Below are 15,965 nucleotides of genomic sequence, written 5' to 3' on the forward strand. Positions count from 1 at the left end.
ATCTTTTAACGGGGGAAAAATATCTGGCGACGTCCCCATCGTTGTGGGCCAACTTGACCTCTTTGCGCCCGCGTGGGTTGTGTTGATCCAGTGCAGCCAGCGGTCGGGACACACTCACACAGCACACGCTTCGCTGGGCTTTCTCTGCTCCCCATCCGGAAAAGCAAAAGGCGACGCGGGAGGCGGGTCAGGGCTCCGGGTCCAGCGAATTCGCCACGTAGGCGGTTTCGGTGTCCCCGCAAGAACCTGGGAAAGAACCCCATGTTTCTGGTCATCTTGGCCTCGGCACAAGGAGGGTGTATATCGCGAGAGAGCCCCGTCTGGACGCCTCGCGCTCTGCGCTCCTGTCCCCCAGTCTGCGCTCCAGTGAGGTTTCTTACCAGACAGTCCTGAGCCCTCTTGCAGTCGCGTTTCTACTTTCTGCCACCGTCCTCCCCAGGTCAGCATCTGCTCACGCTGGGAGCAGCCGGCGGGCACCCCGGAAGGCTCTGGCAAGGAATTTCAGTGGAAGCGACCCGGCAGGATTCGTGGCTGAGTCCGAAGACGGGACCACAGCACTTGTGTGTGCCTCGAAGAAGAACCTATTTTAGGCTCTGGTGCACGTACAATCTGTTTTCTGGACTGGCTGGGATAGGCCTGATTCGAAGACCCGTCCGGGTCGTGGCCGTCCGAGCCTCGGGCATTGGGCAGGGGCGCTTAGCGTCGCTTTTGCGCACAGTAGCCACTTGGGGTCGCACTTTATGTCTGTATGAGCTGTCGGTGGCGGGCCGACGCGGTGATGTGCTTAATGGCTACAAAACGTTCAAACAAAAACAGGGCTCCGCTCCCCCAGAAACCGAGAGCTTCAGGAGTCCAGTCCTGGGCTGGCCTCGGCCCCAATCTTGGATCGCTCAGGCTTGCGTGCATCTGCTGGGAGGAAGGGATTCAGGGTCTTTGAGCCGATTCTTTCCTCTTTGCCTTCTTAGCATTTGAGGGTGGGGTGCGCGCGGGGAGCGGCGGGACCAATGGAGTCGGGGCTCGACCACCGTGCAAAAAATGGACGGTCCCCTCTTAGTCTCAGAAAGATCCCAAGAGGTTATAAGAGTTGGGTCTGCACGCAACTCTCAGATCCTCAGCCCTGTTCCCCAGCAGGCAAAATCTCGCAGACCTCCTGAAACCCAGGCGCGCACGTCACACATTCGCTCGGCACAGCAGCTGCGAGGACACGGAGCGTCGCCCACTGGGCGGGGGCCGCTGGGGAACAAAGGGCCCGGGAGGCGTCGTCCCGGCGCTCTTTGAGAGCCTCCTTGGGGATGACATGGGCTGGGGGTGGGGGTAGGGGCAAAGGATACTTATGGAGGAGATCGCGTGAGAGAGTGGAAGAGCTGCTCTGGCCAGGAGCTTGGGTGCACGCTCGGAAGACTACCGTACGGGGAGCCTGGTCCTGGAGGGTGAGGGGGGCTTGGGCCGGGCGGGTAGTCCCACTCGGCTCCAGCCCTCCGCCAGGCCTCGCGCGAGCTCCAGGGCTGCTCTGGCAGTCAGTCAGCTGACGCGGGGGGCGGGGGAGCTGTCAGGCGCGCCCCGCCCAGCGCGGGCCGCGGGGGCCATGCAGCCATTGGCCAACGCGCCGGGCCGCCCGGGCCGCGGCGCCCCGGTGACTCAGGAAGGCGATAAAAGGCGGAGACGGCGGCGGATTCAGCACAGCTGCACAGCCAGGCTGCCAGCGGCTGCAAGCGAGAGGACCCCAGAGCCAGAGAGCTAGGGAACGAGAGGCGGGCGCTCGCCCCGCGCGTCTCCTCCGTCCCACTCACGCACTCCGCTTGTCTCTTCACCCTGAGCGAGTGGTTCAGCTTGGTCCCAGCGCAGCCACAGCCTCGATCTCTGGGGGCAGCACAGGCAGCTTCGGGACTCTCCGGCGCGCCGCCGCGTCCCCAGACAAAGGCTTGGCCAGCGGCCCCAGCCCGCTGCGCCCTCGGCTCCCGGCCTCTCCGACTCACGGCTCCTCGCCCCCGCGCTTGGCTCGGCGCGCCCCGGCCGGTTCCAAAGTTTCCTGGGCGGCAGCGGCAACTGCGCCTCGCGTTGGCGATGGCCGCGGAGCTGAGCATGGGGCCAGAGCTGCCCACCAGCCCGCTGGCCATGGAGTACGTCAATGACTTCGACCTGCTCAAGTTTGACGTGAAGAAGGAGCCGCTGGGGCGCGCAGAGCGTCCTGGCCGGCCCTGCACGCGCCTGCAGCCCGCCGGCTCGGTGTCGTCCACGCCGCTCAGTACGCCGTGCAGCTCGGTGCCCTCGTCACCTAGTTTCAGCCCCACCGAGCAGAAGACCCACCTCGAGGACCTGTACTGGATGGCGAGCAACTACCAGCAGATGAACCCTGAGGCGCTCAACCTGACGCCCGAGGACGCGGTGGAGGCGCTCATCGGCTCGCACCCTGTGCCACAGCCGCTGCAGAGCTTCGAGGGATTCCGCGGCGCGCATCACCACCACCATCACCACCACCCTCACCCGCACCATGCGTACCCCGGCGCCGGCGTGGCCCACGACGACCTAGGTCCGCACCCGCACCCGCACCACCACCACCATCATCAAGCGTCGCCACCGCCGTCCAGCGCCGCCAGCCCCGCGCAACAGCTGCCCACCAGCCACCCCGGGCCCGGGCCACACGCGGCAACCGCTGCGACGGCGGCGGGAGGCAACGGCAGTGTGGAGGACCGCTTCTCCGACGACCAGCTCGTGTCCATGTCCGTGCGCGAGCTGAACCGCCACCTGCGGGGCTTCACCAAGGACGAGGTGATCCGCCTGAAGCAGAAGCGGCGGACCCTGAAGAACCGGGGCTACGCCCAGTCGTGCAGGTATAAACGCGTCCAGCAGAAACACCACCTGGAGAATGAGAAGACGCAGCTCATTCAGCAGGTGGAGCAGCTTAAGCAGGAGGTGTCCCGGCTGGCCCGCGAGAGAGACGCCTACAAGGTCAAGTGCGAGAAACTCGCCAACTCCGGCTTCAGGGAGGCGGGCTCCACCAGCGACAGCCCCTCCTCTCCAGAGTTCTTTCTGTGAGTCGTGGCCATTCCCGGCCCACCTCCCTTGCCCTGGCCCGGACTCCCAGTACCATGTCCCCAGCCCTGGACTCCCCCGGACCCTGTCCCTGCCACGGCCCCAGCCTTGACCTGATTGACTTGTGCGAGAGGGCGGAAGGGTGCGCGGGCCGCGGGCCAAGGGCAGGAGCGCGGGCCAAGGGCAGGAGCTCGGGCGGGCAGGGGACCTTGGTGAAGGCGAGGAGAGTAGCGCACGCCAGTGCCGCTCCTAGACTGGAACAGATCCAGAGAATGAGAGAGAGACAAGGGTGTGAGAGATCCCGGAGCAACTTTCCTCCAGTCTGGAGGACCGCAAGACTTTTGCCCCAGGAGTCATCAAGGCCGCTCAGAGACTCCAGGCATTCTGAACTTTGCGCGTAAAGCCGGGGCCTCCACCTGGCTGGCTGTCCGGAGCGCAGTCTGCCTCTGGAGATGAGCCAGGAGGAGAGGAAAGGGACCAGGCGCAGGACGAGACTGAGCGAAGGCAAGGAGGATGGATGGACCTGTCTGTCCCGAGTCCAGAGAACTGTAGCTCTCAGCCCTGAGACGCCGGCCACGGTTAGGACATTCAGCGCGCCTATCTCATCAGTTTTATTGCCTGCTTGATTCTATAGGAAAAAAAATATGAAAATCTGCATTAAAATATTAATCCTGCATGCTGGACATGTATGGTAATAATTTCTATTTTGTACCATTTTTCTTGTTTAACTTTAGCATGTTGTTGATCATGGATCATGACCCGCTTGTTTTTTGGGGTGAGAAGGGATGGCAGTTGGGAAACTCTGGGGCTGTGAGTTGGGTTCCAGTCGGGGCTGCCTGCTTGTAAATATCCAGCCCACCAAATGGGGCGTGCGGAGAACGGTGGCAGCAAGCTGGGTGTCTTTGTTTGGGTTTATGATAATAGCGTTTTATTATCTGTAAGAAAAAAAAAAGAGCGAGAAGAAAGTTTCTGGCGTTTTGCATCACAGCTTTGTGTTGGGGCACCCTTGGAAGTTGCATGTTGTCTTCCCTCCCCTGGCACCCTTTTGCTCCTTTTCCTCTTTCTGCTTCCGTTTTCAATGTTTTTGGTGTTGAGAGAAAGAGAAGCGAGGTCTGAGCTCCAGAGTGCCAAGGCAGCTGCGCACTTCAGGGCGGCTTCCGCACCGCTCACTCCTCACCTGTCTGAAGGTCAAGTGGACAAGGTCCCTGATAAGAAAGGAAAGGACTGGACCATGGGTCTTCTCCACCTGTCTTTATGATAAGCAGAATCATCCCCAAAGTCCCTATGGTAACCTCCAGGCCTGCACTATTCACAGAGCAGCTCCCTCCACATGGGCCAATGATACCCAAAGCTTGTGATGAGCCAACCGCCCAAAAGTACCAGAAACCCAAACATTGCAAGTAAGTTTGCAGCTTTCAAGTGCGATCTTCAGACCAACTCCTTCTGTGTTTTTTCCTGCCTTTGTGGTAGCAGGGAGAATTACTGGTGGTGCCCCTCCCCCCTTCGGTTGTATAGTAGCTATAGAGAAGATCTGGGTGTTTTTCTTTATTATTCCTTTTTTTTTTCCTCCTGCAGGTCAGTAAAAAGATTTAAATTGCACTGACAAAAAAAAAAAAAAACAACTACCAAAATGAAAGTGTATTTTTAAGTTCCCATTTGAAATTGCTGGCGCTGCCGGCCAGATGCATTTTTGAGTTTGTATTAGTTGATAAATTAACAGTAATAACAAGATTGTATGACCCGCATGGTGCTTGCAGTTTTAAATATTGTGGATATTTGTCCTGCATCAGAAATGAGCTTTGGTTTTTACAGATTCAACTGTGTTGAAATCAAATTTACCGCAACAGAAATTGTTTTTATTTCATGTAAAATAAGGGATCAGTTTCAAACCCTGCTTATGATATGAAAAATATTAAAACCTAGTCTATTGTAGTTTTCTTCAGACTGGTTTCTGTTTTTTGGTTATTAAAATGTTTTCCTATTTTGCTTATTAAAACCATGGAAATGGTGTTTATTTAGAACACTTTGCGTTCGCCCGAGCTGTTTCTTCAAGAACTATGCCAACTTGGAAAACTCTCACGTCCCTGGCCAATGGAAAAGCCAACCTAGTGCAGACAGATCTTTCCTTGGGGTGTGAGTGTGCATGTGCTCGTGTACGGGTGCCTCAAATGTGCTCTCTGCTTCCACCCTAGGTGTAGGTCCCGATCGAGCGTCTCTTGGTGAGCTGAAAGGCTGTACCATGAGGTTGACACCACTGTGGGAATTTTCAGGCGTGGCTCCTGGAACTGCCGCCTTGAGGGAGAAGCAGGGTCCTTGTGGTGCTCAGTCCCAGCTGGGTCGTTGCCCTTCAGCCTGGGTTCAGGTCCTTTGACTTTCACCAGTCCAGGAGCATGTCTCTGGGGGCAGCCAAGACATTGTCTCTGAATGGAGGTCCATCATCCTTCCTCCAAGGCTGGTGCGAGCAGGGGTAGTCCAGCACCAGCTCATGGATGCAGTGTTCCCCAGGCAGGAAGCCCCGGTGCAGACTCTTAGAAGACTCTTATAGAGACAGAGACAAAGAGAAGTATTGAGAGGTCTTCTTTCCATCTGTTGATTCACTTCCCAAATGGCCACAATGGCTAGGGCTGGGCCAGGCTGAAGCCAGGAGCCAGGAGCTTCATCTGGGTGGCAGGACCCAAGCATTTGAGCTGTTTTCAACTGCTTTTCCAGGCACACCAGCAGGGTACTGATCTCTGATCGAAGTGAAGCAGCTGGGACTTGAAGTGGTGCCCATATGGGTGCAGGTGTTGCAGGCAGTGGCTTAACCCACTTGGCAAAAATGCCTCCCTCACCCTACCTTGGATGTGCACTGGTGTCTCAGGCTCGGAGCTCTCAGCCAGAGAAAGGGGCCTTGCATAGTCGGGGCTGGATTTCAGAAGCTCCTCAAATCCAAGAAAGGTCTAGGTCATTGTTCAGTGAAGCTGTTTTGACTGCAGCCCTGCAGCCCGGGACTGTCCCTGACTGGGAGGTAGCCCTAGAGCCTTTCCTTTTCCGTACTCTTGGAAGTGCCTCTTTGGAATCCCATCTAAAGCTAGGGGGTTGGCTTGCACGCCTCTGGGAGCTGAGGCAGGAACCCAGGACCCCAGACCCCGGCTTCGAGGAGCTTCCCATCTCCTCGTTGCCTGCAATCCTGCAGGCTCAGGTTTACATCCTTGTGGTTCCCTGGTTCAGAGTTCCTAAGAGGCAGCTCAGCTCCAGAGCCAGAAGCCAGTGGCGTGGGGGTTGGAATGGGAACCTGGGGCCCTACAGGCTGGGGTATTCATGGGATTTGGGACAGGGAAGAAGAGGAGGGGCCTGCAGAGTAAGGAGACTGCAGAACAGTAGCAGGAATTGGCACTTCCATAGAGCTTTGATGTTGTTCAGTGGGGGAGAAATTTGGGATTGTAGTTAGAATTTTGTTCCCAAGCTCCCATTCACTTCATTGACTGAACGGTGGGGCTGGCAGGGACTGGCTTTGGCTGAGAGCCGAAGGAGGAGGCGGCTGAGCCCAGCTGAGGGTAACTTTGTCCATGCCTGTGTGTGCTGATGAAGGAGCAAGTGGGATGTGATTGGCAGGCAGTTGCAGAGTACAGAGCCACATGAACCAACATAGTCCCTTCGAGGTGAAAGAGTCCTTGGGCAAGTGGGATGCTGGAAGAAATCCTGCCTGTGATGCTGACCCAAGCAGACTAGTTCCGGCCATGGGCCCTCACCCCCAGCATGGGCTGGCTCCTACTGGAATCCTCCAAGGTGGACTGCCACTCTCCACCTGGAGAGTGAAGCCTTCACTCCGAGGGTTGCCACCTCAGGGGCTCATCTTCCTCTCTTAGTGCACAAGACACTCAAACCAATCATGGCCAGCCCTGTCCTGGCTGTGGAGTGACAAGGTGGCTCAGGACGGTTCCTAGAGACCAACTGCATCTTGCAGAGGAATGCCAATCCCAGGATACAGCCCTAGTGACACCGACTCACAGATACATTCTCACTGATGTCCTCGCAGTCCCGGCACCAACCTTCCCGTCGGGTACTAACCCCGCTCTGGACGCAAGGGTGAGCGCAAGGGCTAGAGCCCGAAGCTCCTCACAGGAGCCTCCCAAGTGGGCGCACACAGCGGGCAAGCTCCGGCCACATCCCTGCCTGCAGTCTGCAGTTCAGAGCCTCCGACGCCGACGCCGACGCAGCGCCTACAGCGCAGGAAAAGTGAACGAGACACCCGGACCCTCCGGCTGGTCCCACTCTCTGCTTCTCGGTGTTCATCTCTCCCGCTACTCGCGGGCTCCAAGGACTCGTCCACGTCCCCAAGGGGAAAATGCTTTCAGCGCCAGGAGTCTTCTGCGCCAGCACGGTTCCCACGTAGACAGGCTGGAGCCTGCACCCGGAGACGCACCCGGAGACTGACACGCACAGACAGCGGGACGCACGCAGGGGGCGCAGACCGGCCCTAGGCATGTGGCTCGGTTGCCCACGTCTCAGTCTGGGGCGGCCGATCCCACGTGAAGCTTCCTTCTTGAGACCCCCAATATCTGGGGTGTGCCGGAGCTGGTTCCGCTGCTGCAGGAGAGGCAGGTTCGGGAATGCGCTCAGCGCGGCTTCCCAGGAGCCTGGGTGCTCTGGAGCACTGGACTGCTGAAGGTGGTCTAGCTTTCTCTTATCGTTTTTTTCTTTCCCTTTTCTCTTCTTTATTTTTCCTATTCTTCCTGTCTTTTTTGCTTTCTCTCCTTTCCCTTTTTACTTTCTTTCTTTGCTTTTTCTGTCTTTTTTTTTCGTTTCTTACCCATCTCTCCTGCCCCTTGCTCTCTCCCAGCCCCTCTTGCGATTTCTCCCTCCACCTCTCCTTTCTTCGACATTTCCCATTCCTTTAGTCCTTTCTTGGTAACCTCTTTCATTTCAGAAACGTTTTCCTTCCGTTTTACGGTTTCTTCTGCCTTGTATCCCGGCATGCCTGGGGGAAGGTGGGAAGGGTAGGGCTCCTGGAGAGCCCCCTCCCAGGCCTGGTGCGAGGAGTGGAGAGGTTAGGGTCTGGGCGACTCCAGCCGTCCTGTGGGCTCTGCTGCCGGGGCCAGGGGCTTGTGGCGCTCACCCCTGCAGCTCTGCTTCCCTTTTTAAACGTCCTTCTGCCGCCACGAAGGTGGCTGGGGACTGTCAGGGAACGGAGTCCAGCTGGTGGATGGTGGTGGACAGTGAGCGGCGGCGAACGGAGCCGTAGAACTCTGGAAAGGAAGCACTGGGCAAAAAGGAAGCTGGAACAGTCCCATTCTGGTTTCCCTCGGTCCCTGTCCCTGGGCATTCTTGCGGCAGAACAACACCTCCACGCTATCCAGGACTGTTAGACGACCCTCGGCTCCTACCTAGCTCCCCAACTCCCCCTTCCCCGCTCGCGCCTGCCCAGGGTGCTGCTCCTAACTGCCCTCCTGGAGGCTGCTGCTGAGAACCCTTCGGCGCGCCAGTTGGGTCACTCAGGCCCGTTCTGTGACCTGAGTCGGGGCTCCAGCCACAGCAGGGGAATCTGCCGCCCCTCACCCTCTGTCCCCACTCCCCAGGCTCGCTCTTTCTCTGGCCCAGAAGAGCGGTAGCCGGGAGTTTCTAAAAGACTTGCTTGCCGGCTTTCAGAAGCAAAAACCCCCATTCCAAGTACTTCAGCTTAGTGTTGGGAAGGAAAACTCAGAACCAGCTGGACTTGCGCAACCCTTCCCCGACAGCCTACTGTCCGTGTGAGGGCCGGGGCGGCGGGTGGGGGTGGGGGCGCGTCCCAGAGACCAAGTTGTGTTTAGATTTATTATGCAAGGGGAGGGGGCGGGGATGGGATGTGCTTTACGCCCCCCCCCCGCCACTCCGCCACCAAAATAAAAGTCCTGGAAGGACTTTTGTATTCTGTAAGTGGTATAGTTTTGAATTGGTCTGTTTGGAAAAGCTGCTGCATACGTGTCCCCAGCCACGGTACCCTGGGCAGAGGGTCCAGCGGCAGTGAAGGGAGAGTGTAGCGACCCGGGGTCCCTGGGCGGCAGAAAGCACCACCCGCCGTGGGGACTTCCCAGACTGGGGCTGTGCTGGCGCGGAAGCCTCGCAGTAGCAGCAGCTGCGGCTGCGATTGCCTTCTTTCTGCGGTCCTATCCAGGAAGCAGATGTACGCCTCAAGGAGAGCAGAGAGGCTCCTTTAGCTGGGAGCTCGCGCTTCCAAGCCCTCCCGGGCTTCCCCCTCGCTGGACCAGGGAACTTCGGAAAGTTCATGGAGAATGGGATTAAGAGATCAGTGTATTTCCATGAAGAAAAACGTCGAAATGCATGATACAAACGACGGAGTCTTCAAAAAGATCACAAAAATGAGTATTAGAGAAACTGCTGTATGGATTTAGCATTTTCTTGGCACTAAAATATAAAGCTTAAAAAAATAATGCTTCTGTTTTGCAAGTACCAAAATCATGAGCAAAAAATTCATCTGTTTATTTTCATTTCATTTGAAAGGCAGAGAGTCTAGAGAGATAAAGAATTTTCCTTCCACCGGATCACTGTCCAGATGCCTGCAACAACCAGAACTGAGCCAGGCAAAGCCAGGAGCCAGGAATTCCACTCGCCAGCTGCCGCCATGGGCCACAGGGACCCAAGCACTTCCAGCCTGTGTATTAGCAGGAAGCTGGAGTTGGAAATACAGTCAAAACAAATGGGATCTGAGTGTTCAGGCTATGGTTTTAATCACTACACCCCATCCAATAAACTTATTTTGTGAAATCTATTGTCCATGCACTTTGTGAAGTCCCCTCTTTGTCCAAACCCCTTTACCATGTCCCCCATAGATTTTCCAGGTCTAACCCATCTTAGTCTTCTCTTCTCTTTCTCTGAGTATCTTTTTAAAAGGCATTGAGTAAAGAAAGTCAGAGCTAATTGCTCTCCCTTGGAAGTGGTTAGATATGTACGTTGCTCCAATGTGGAAAAGCAAAACTTGGGTTCAGTTTCCCCTCTGTATCCTTGGCATCTGATGTTAATGAACATCCACCAAAACAGAAGCTGATCAGGATCATGACACATTCTTGTTTATCTACATCAAAAATGGTGATGTCTTAGGGCCAAAGGGAATGCCATAGAGACCTTGGGAGGAGGCCTGGCACTTTCTGGAAGAAGCTGATTTTAGCACAAGGGACGAAATGAAGACCACAAGGCCCCTGCTTCCACAGTGCTCTTTGTTTAACAGCTCCATGCTTCTTAGCGGGGTTTGGACATCTCCCAGTCAACAAGCAGGGGTGTTGGGCTGAGTGCTCTAGAACAGGAGGCCAGGGGCAAGCATCCCGCCAGGGATTCCATCAGATCACATGCTGAGGTTTCACTCTTCCTCTTTTCTGTGTCCTGGTTTCTTCATCCTGATCAGGTTTACTACCATGGACTCCACCTGCGTTACAGGTCCCAGAGCCCTTCTCGGGAGAGGCCATGGTTGAGCCCTGCACTGGGAAGTGCAGTACTTGTCTGCCCGCTCAGCCTGGAAGCCCACGCAAAAGTGTGGCCACAGGTGTAACACTGACAGGGGTGGATTAGCAAGGCCCATGGTGCTTATCCTTCACCCATGGGAGGAATCCCTGCCTCTGATGCTGAACTTTGTAAATTTGTAATTTTTGCCTCCAGACTCCACGTCCTTGTGTCTGAAGGGGGCAGGAGCAGCATGGTGGGGTAGGATCTGTTCCTTTGAGGACAGCTGCCTATTTTGTTTCCTTTGCAAAGTCACTTTCTAGGGGATATACTGGAGGCTCTCCAGCCACAAGGTTCTAGGTAAGGAAATGGGCGATGAGGGCTTGAAGGTACAGCAGGACAAATAGGGGGAAATCCAGCTTGTTGTTCATTTTAGTCTCTGACGGAGGAGGACTGTGTCTGTATGTGCATGTGCAGTGGTGGGACAGTGGTGATGTTTGTAATGGAAGAACAGACCTCTATCCCTTCGTGTGTTCTCAGTTGAACTTTCCAACAACTGTTAGAGCCAGCGTTTATCCAGATAGCCGCCTCTGGGTGAGTGAGCTGCACAGAATCTCCACAGTTTAGTGAAAGTGTTTCTGGGATGATTTGGATGCTTTGGACCTGTGCACAGATATGCTTACGTTCTTAGATAAGACACACGTATGAACACATATGCTCTCACTCATTCTTACACACAGAGGCAGATGAGCATATCTACATGTGTTCAGCATAGAATCCATATATGCTCATGTATTATCAACACATTCTCATGGTCATGTGAAAACAGACATTCCACTCATTCCCATATGCAGGCATCCTTGTCTGTGTGTGTGAATATTCATTCACTTGCACGTTATGTTTACACAGTATGCATGCAATATTATGTACACAGCTTATGGATTTATATTCATACTGAAACTCAATTGATAACATAAATGTGTAGTACTCTCATAGGTATGTGGGTCTATGTATAGCTCAACATGTACATGTCAGGATAATTACACCCCGGTTTTCACATTCTTTCTCACACAGGCACCATGTGACTAGTGAAGTGTGGCACTGGTGGGGTTAATGGAGGTCCCAGACTCCCATAAATATTTATAGCAAGCACTCAAGCTCTCAAAATAGGGAGGAAACCGCTTCCCACAAGCCGCTGTAAATCACACAGCTGCTGTGTGTTACCTGTCAGATCTGGGCTCGCACAGTCCTAGGACATGCTTCATGAAGATGTTCATATATGTGCTGAAGCACACGGCATTCTGCATGCCTAGCTAGCATCCCACGAGTGTGCCAAGGTGGCTCTGCATCCAGAGGACTCTTCTCTGGGCAGCCATAGACCATTTCAGTGCCACTTTGGGAGAGTGTAGGGCACCCTCTCCCCATACACCCCAAGGGCCACCGGGGAGAGGGTGTGGCTTCTCCAGAGAAGAGGAATCATCCTGAACTCAAAGCGCACAGGGGCCTTGGCGCAGAGCCAGGGAGGAGAATGAGGTGGGCTTCCTGGACTGAGTCGAGGCTTGGTGCTATGGCACACCAGAGTTGTGGGGCCTAGGAGTCCAACTGAATTGTGAACATTCATGTCTGGCATAACCCAGTGTTGGGTGAAGACTCTGCTTCCAGTCCTGCCATCTGAAACTGTCCTGCCATCGTTGAAAAGGGTTTTGTGTGTGATTTCCATGTGCCATGCTCTGTGTCAGGCAGGATGTCACAGTGCACACCATCAGAAACCGTCTCAGCTTGCATGGAGCTTGCTGCTTAATGGGGGACACACTCCAGTGAGCTGCACTACTTAATGACCATACAATTTCAAAATGATCTGTGCTGCAGAGGAAAGGAACCTGGCTGTTTGAGATGGTACCTGTGAGTCTAAAGCATTTGGGGAATGCACAGTTAGGAAGATGAGATTCTTTCCTCTCTCAAAACTTTTAAGAAAAAAATTAGTTAAGAGAAATGAAATTTGATTCACATACTCAGCCATGTAAGCTAAACTCAGGGGCCTAGTAGTTACTGTTTTGAGCAGCATAGAATTTGAAAATCTCCATCATCGTGGAAAGTCCTATGTGTCTAGCTTGATCTAGAGTGTCATTCCCCATCTGGCTTCAGTAGAATGATGTCTACTCAGATGTTGAATTTCTGCACGGACATCACTTCCTCCAGGAAGCCCTTGTGGAGCACTCTTTCTCTTCAAATGCCTGTGACAATCAGAGCTGGATAGGGCCACTGGAGTTGGAAACTCAATCCAGGATGTCACGCAGTGTCAAGAATCTAGCTACTTGGTTACCAGTGCCACCTTCAGGGTGTGCACTAAGCCAGAAGCAGGATTCAAGAACTAGAGTGGAGAACTGAACTCAACCACTCTGGCATGGGACACGGGTGCCTTCACCAGTGTCAACCGCTCAGTTAAGCACATTTCCCTTAATTAATTTTCAAGTAAGTGACCAGGACTGCTGTCTCTTTGGTTTTCTCTCTCTCAATTTTCTTACCTCCCTCACTCTATCGCAGCCAGCATGCTGGGGACATAAGAGTGCTGTTGCTGGAACGGCTCCACCTGCCCGAATTCTTCTTCCTCCAGATGAGCCTGCTGTGAACACGCTCACCTGCTTCCAGTCCCTGCTCAGACTTCACCTCCTTGTGGGTCTTATCCTGACAGCCCATTCAGGCTGGCAGCGTGCCTCCTTTTCTCCAACACACCAGATCTGCCTTGTGCTTCTCCATGATTTCTTCTCCTTTCTTTCCTTTCCTAATCCCACCCCTTAGGGCGTCACTTAGATCACTCAGATTACTGAATTGCTCGTTCATGTATTGTGTACATTCTACATCTGCAGCGAGCACAGGAGCTCTGTGAAGTCAGTGGCTGATGCCTGTTTTGTTCTCTGATGCTCCTCAACCGGGGACTGAGCAGGACTTCAGAAACCTCAGTGTTGGTTGAATGAATATGTTAATGAATATGTTGTTGAGCAAAATGGACCTAAAGAGGAAAGGGACAGTGTCTGTGAAAGCATAGGTTTGAGATCTTGGCTCCTTGTGTCTATTGGTTTATTTCAATCTCTGGCTATTCAGAGTTATCTATCTATCTATCATCTATCAATCCTCTATAACCCAATATCTGTCTACCTATTTTTCTGTCCATCATCTATCATGTGCTTTCACCTTGCTTTTTAATCTAGCTGCCACCTGTCTGTTCTCTGTCTATAATCTGTCTTTTTCTCTGTTTTTGGCACTCTTTAAAAAGTACATAGTAGTAAAATTTTAAAAAGCGTATTGCTATATGCCATTCTCAAACTTATATATCCTACTAGCAGTGTTTGGGTCACATTGTGGTGTCTGTTGGGGGAGAAGGAAGAGGCAGACATCTGGTAGCAGAGACAGATGGGAGAGCACTGTGAGGGGCGATCAGAGCTCGGTCCCGTGCTGGGCCTCAGGGCCCAGAGCTCATGAGCCTCCCACCTGCTTTCTGAGCTCTGCTTTATCCTCCTCACTTCATGCAACCCCCCAAAACCAAACTGTTCCTCTTCCCTGTTGCTTTCTGCACAGAGAAGAAAGCCTCTTAAATACTTTTGTCTCTTTGACAAGTTATTTAAAAAAATGTCTCTAAATCCAACATTTATGATGATTTTTCTTAAAAAAGGAAACATCCCACAAATCAACAGCTCTCTTGTTGTAAGCAATTGTTAAGGTTTGGAGCACAGGCAGCATGCAAAACATACTTTGTATACACCCAGAGAATACAGCATTCAGTATCTTCAAGTCAAAATCAACCTTCCTCCAGCTTCCACTCTGCTTTCATTGATACAGAAAGAGGCGCTATAGCAGCGGAACTGGGATGGTGAGAAGTTCACCAGCTGTGCCAGAACAACACTGTGATTGGTTGCTGCTGGGACAGCAGCTCACATCTGTAAGCAGCCTCCAGAAGATTTTTGGTTCTTGTCCTCTCACTGCAAAGGACCGAGTAGGAATGTTTCTAGGCCCATTCCACAGCTGGGTAAACTGAGGCAAGGGAATCTCAGCTCCAAGCAGAGCTAGAAGGCAATGTGCCTGCTGCTGTCACTGGGCCAGTGTACCTCTCAAAGTTTTAGTCATTCCAGTTCTTGAGAAATGAGCTGATTTCTTGGGGACAAAGCTGCTTTTCTATCCCTGCTTAGATGTCCCCACTCTTGGTTGGTTCCTAGAGTCTTAGAACTCATCACTTAGACTCCACTTACCCCTCCAAGTTCATTGGCATCCTCTTTCAAAACCTTGCCTCTGATCACATCACTGCCTTGTTTACAAAATCAGCAAGTCTTTGGTCTGACTTTTCCCCAGTGGAGAACAAGGCTTTAAATGTTCAGTTCTGCTAGGCCTTGACTTTGGCAGATCAACATGCTGAGCTCAGATGGGGTGACCTGGGGAAGGTCAAAGGGCAGAGGATCCTGGCAAAAGTCTGTCCTGGCTGTCAGATGACCTTACGGAGGGGATTCAGGTTTCTCTGCTGGCTAACCTGTCCCAGACTCTGTCACCTTCAAGATCAACAAGAGTGACGCTGGGGTTTATACTTCTGTTAGCAAAGAAAGTTATCTTTTTGGATTAGAGGTATCACACACCTAAAAATTCCTCTGACTTGAGGTCTCTAGGAAGGAGTGCTCCTTTGTGTTCTGTGAAGGGGCCCCACTTCGCTTTTTGCATTTTGTAAGACGAGATAGCACAGCAGAAGGCCAAGGAGTCCAGCTCGCAAAACGCAAAACCATGGAGGCACCTCATTAACCTGTTGATATTTCATAGATTCGGCAGATTACAGACTAGTGAGCCCAGTGTGCTCCAGGGCACTCTATTAAAAGCAAGGTTTGGAGGGACCAAAGGAATTGATAATTATGGGACCTGACATCCCTCACCAAGAGCACGCTGTGTCAGACCTGAGCGGTTCTCAGCTTTGATAGATGGATGCGGGGCTGTGAATATCAAGATCTTTATGTGATGAACACTGTCTGGGTGCCTGAAACTTACATGTGTTAAACTATTAGCTTATGTGACCCTCACAAGAACTCTGTGTGAGAGGGGAATATTAATACCTGATTGAAGAAACAGAATCAGAGAGGTTGAGCAACTTGTCCAAGGATGTGTAGCTGTTAAATGGCAGCTCCAGGACTGGAACCCAGGCAGTCTGAATCTAGAGTCTGAGATTCCAAATATTATGCTTTCTGAGAATATCAGCTGAATGACGAGGCAAGTGAATTTGCAGTTGGGATTGTACTTAATGAGGCAATTCAAAGAACAGCCTCTCTCTGATCCCTGTGCTCCCTACTCCTAGGGCATATGTGCTCCATGGGACACAACTCTTCAGGAAAATTGGCAACTACTCCTTCTCTGAAACCGTCTATGACTTTCCACTGTCTTCAGGGCACATTCCTTCTTTCTGTCTTTGTTTGAGACAGGAGTTTTATCCAGCTCTCCCATGTGGGTAGCAAAGGTCCAGGAGCCTGGGTCATCCCATGCTGCCTTCC

The 15,965-nt window shown here is 53.0% G+C and overlaps 1 protein-coding gene across 1 annotated transcript; it reads left to right on the forward strand.

The window, feature by feature from the left end:
• The first annotated feature begins 1,550 nt into the window (after window positions 1-1,550).
• Window positions 1,551-3,988, forward strand: MAFB (MAF bZIP transcription factor B). The gene has a single exon (XM_004585808.3). It carries the CDS (start codon window positions 2,065-2,067, stop codon window positions 3,034-3,036), a length of 972 nt encoding a protein of 323 aa, XP_004585865.1. The 5' UTR covers window positions 1,551-2,064; the 3' UTR covers window positions 3,037-3,988.
• Window positions 3,989-15,965: the final 11,977 nt, after the last annotated feature.

The sequence above is a fragment of the Ochotona princeps genome, chromosome 22 (genome assembly GCF_030435755.1).
Source record: "Ochotona princeps isolate mOchPri1 chromosome 22, mOchPri1.hap1, whole genome shotgun sequence".
NCBI classification, from domain to species: domain Eukaryota; kingdom Metazoa; phylum Chordata; class Mammalia; order Lagomorpha; family Ochotonidae; genus Ochotona; species Ochotona princeps.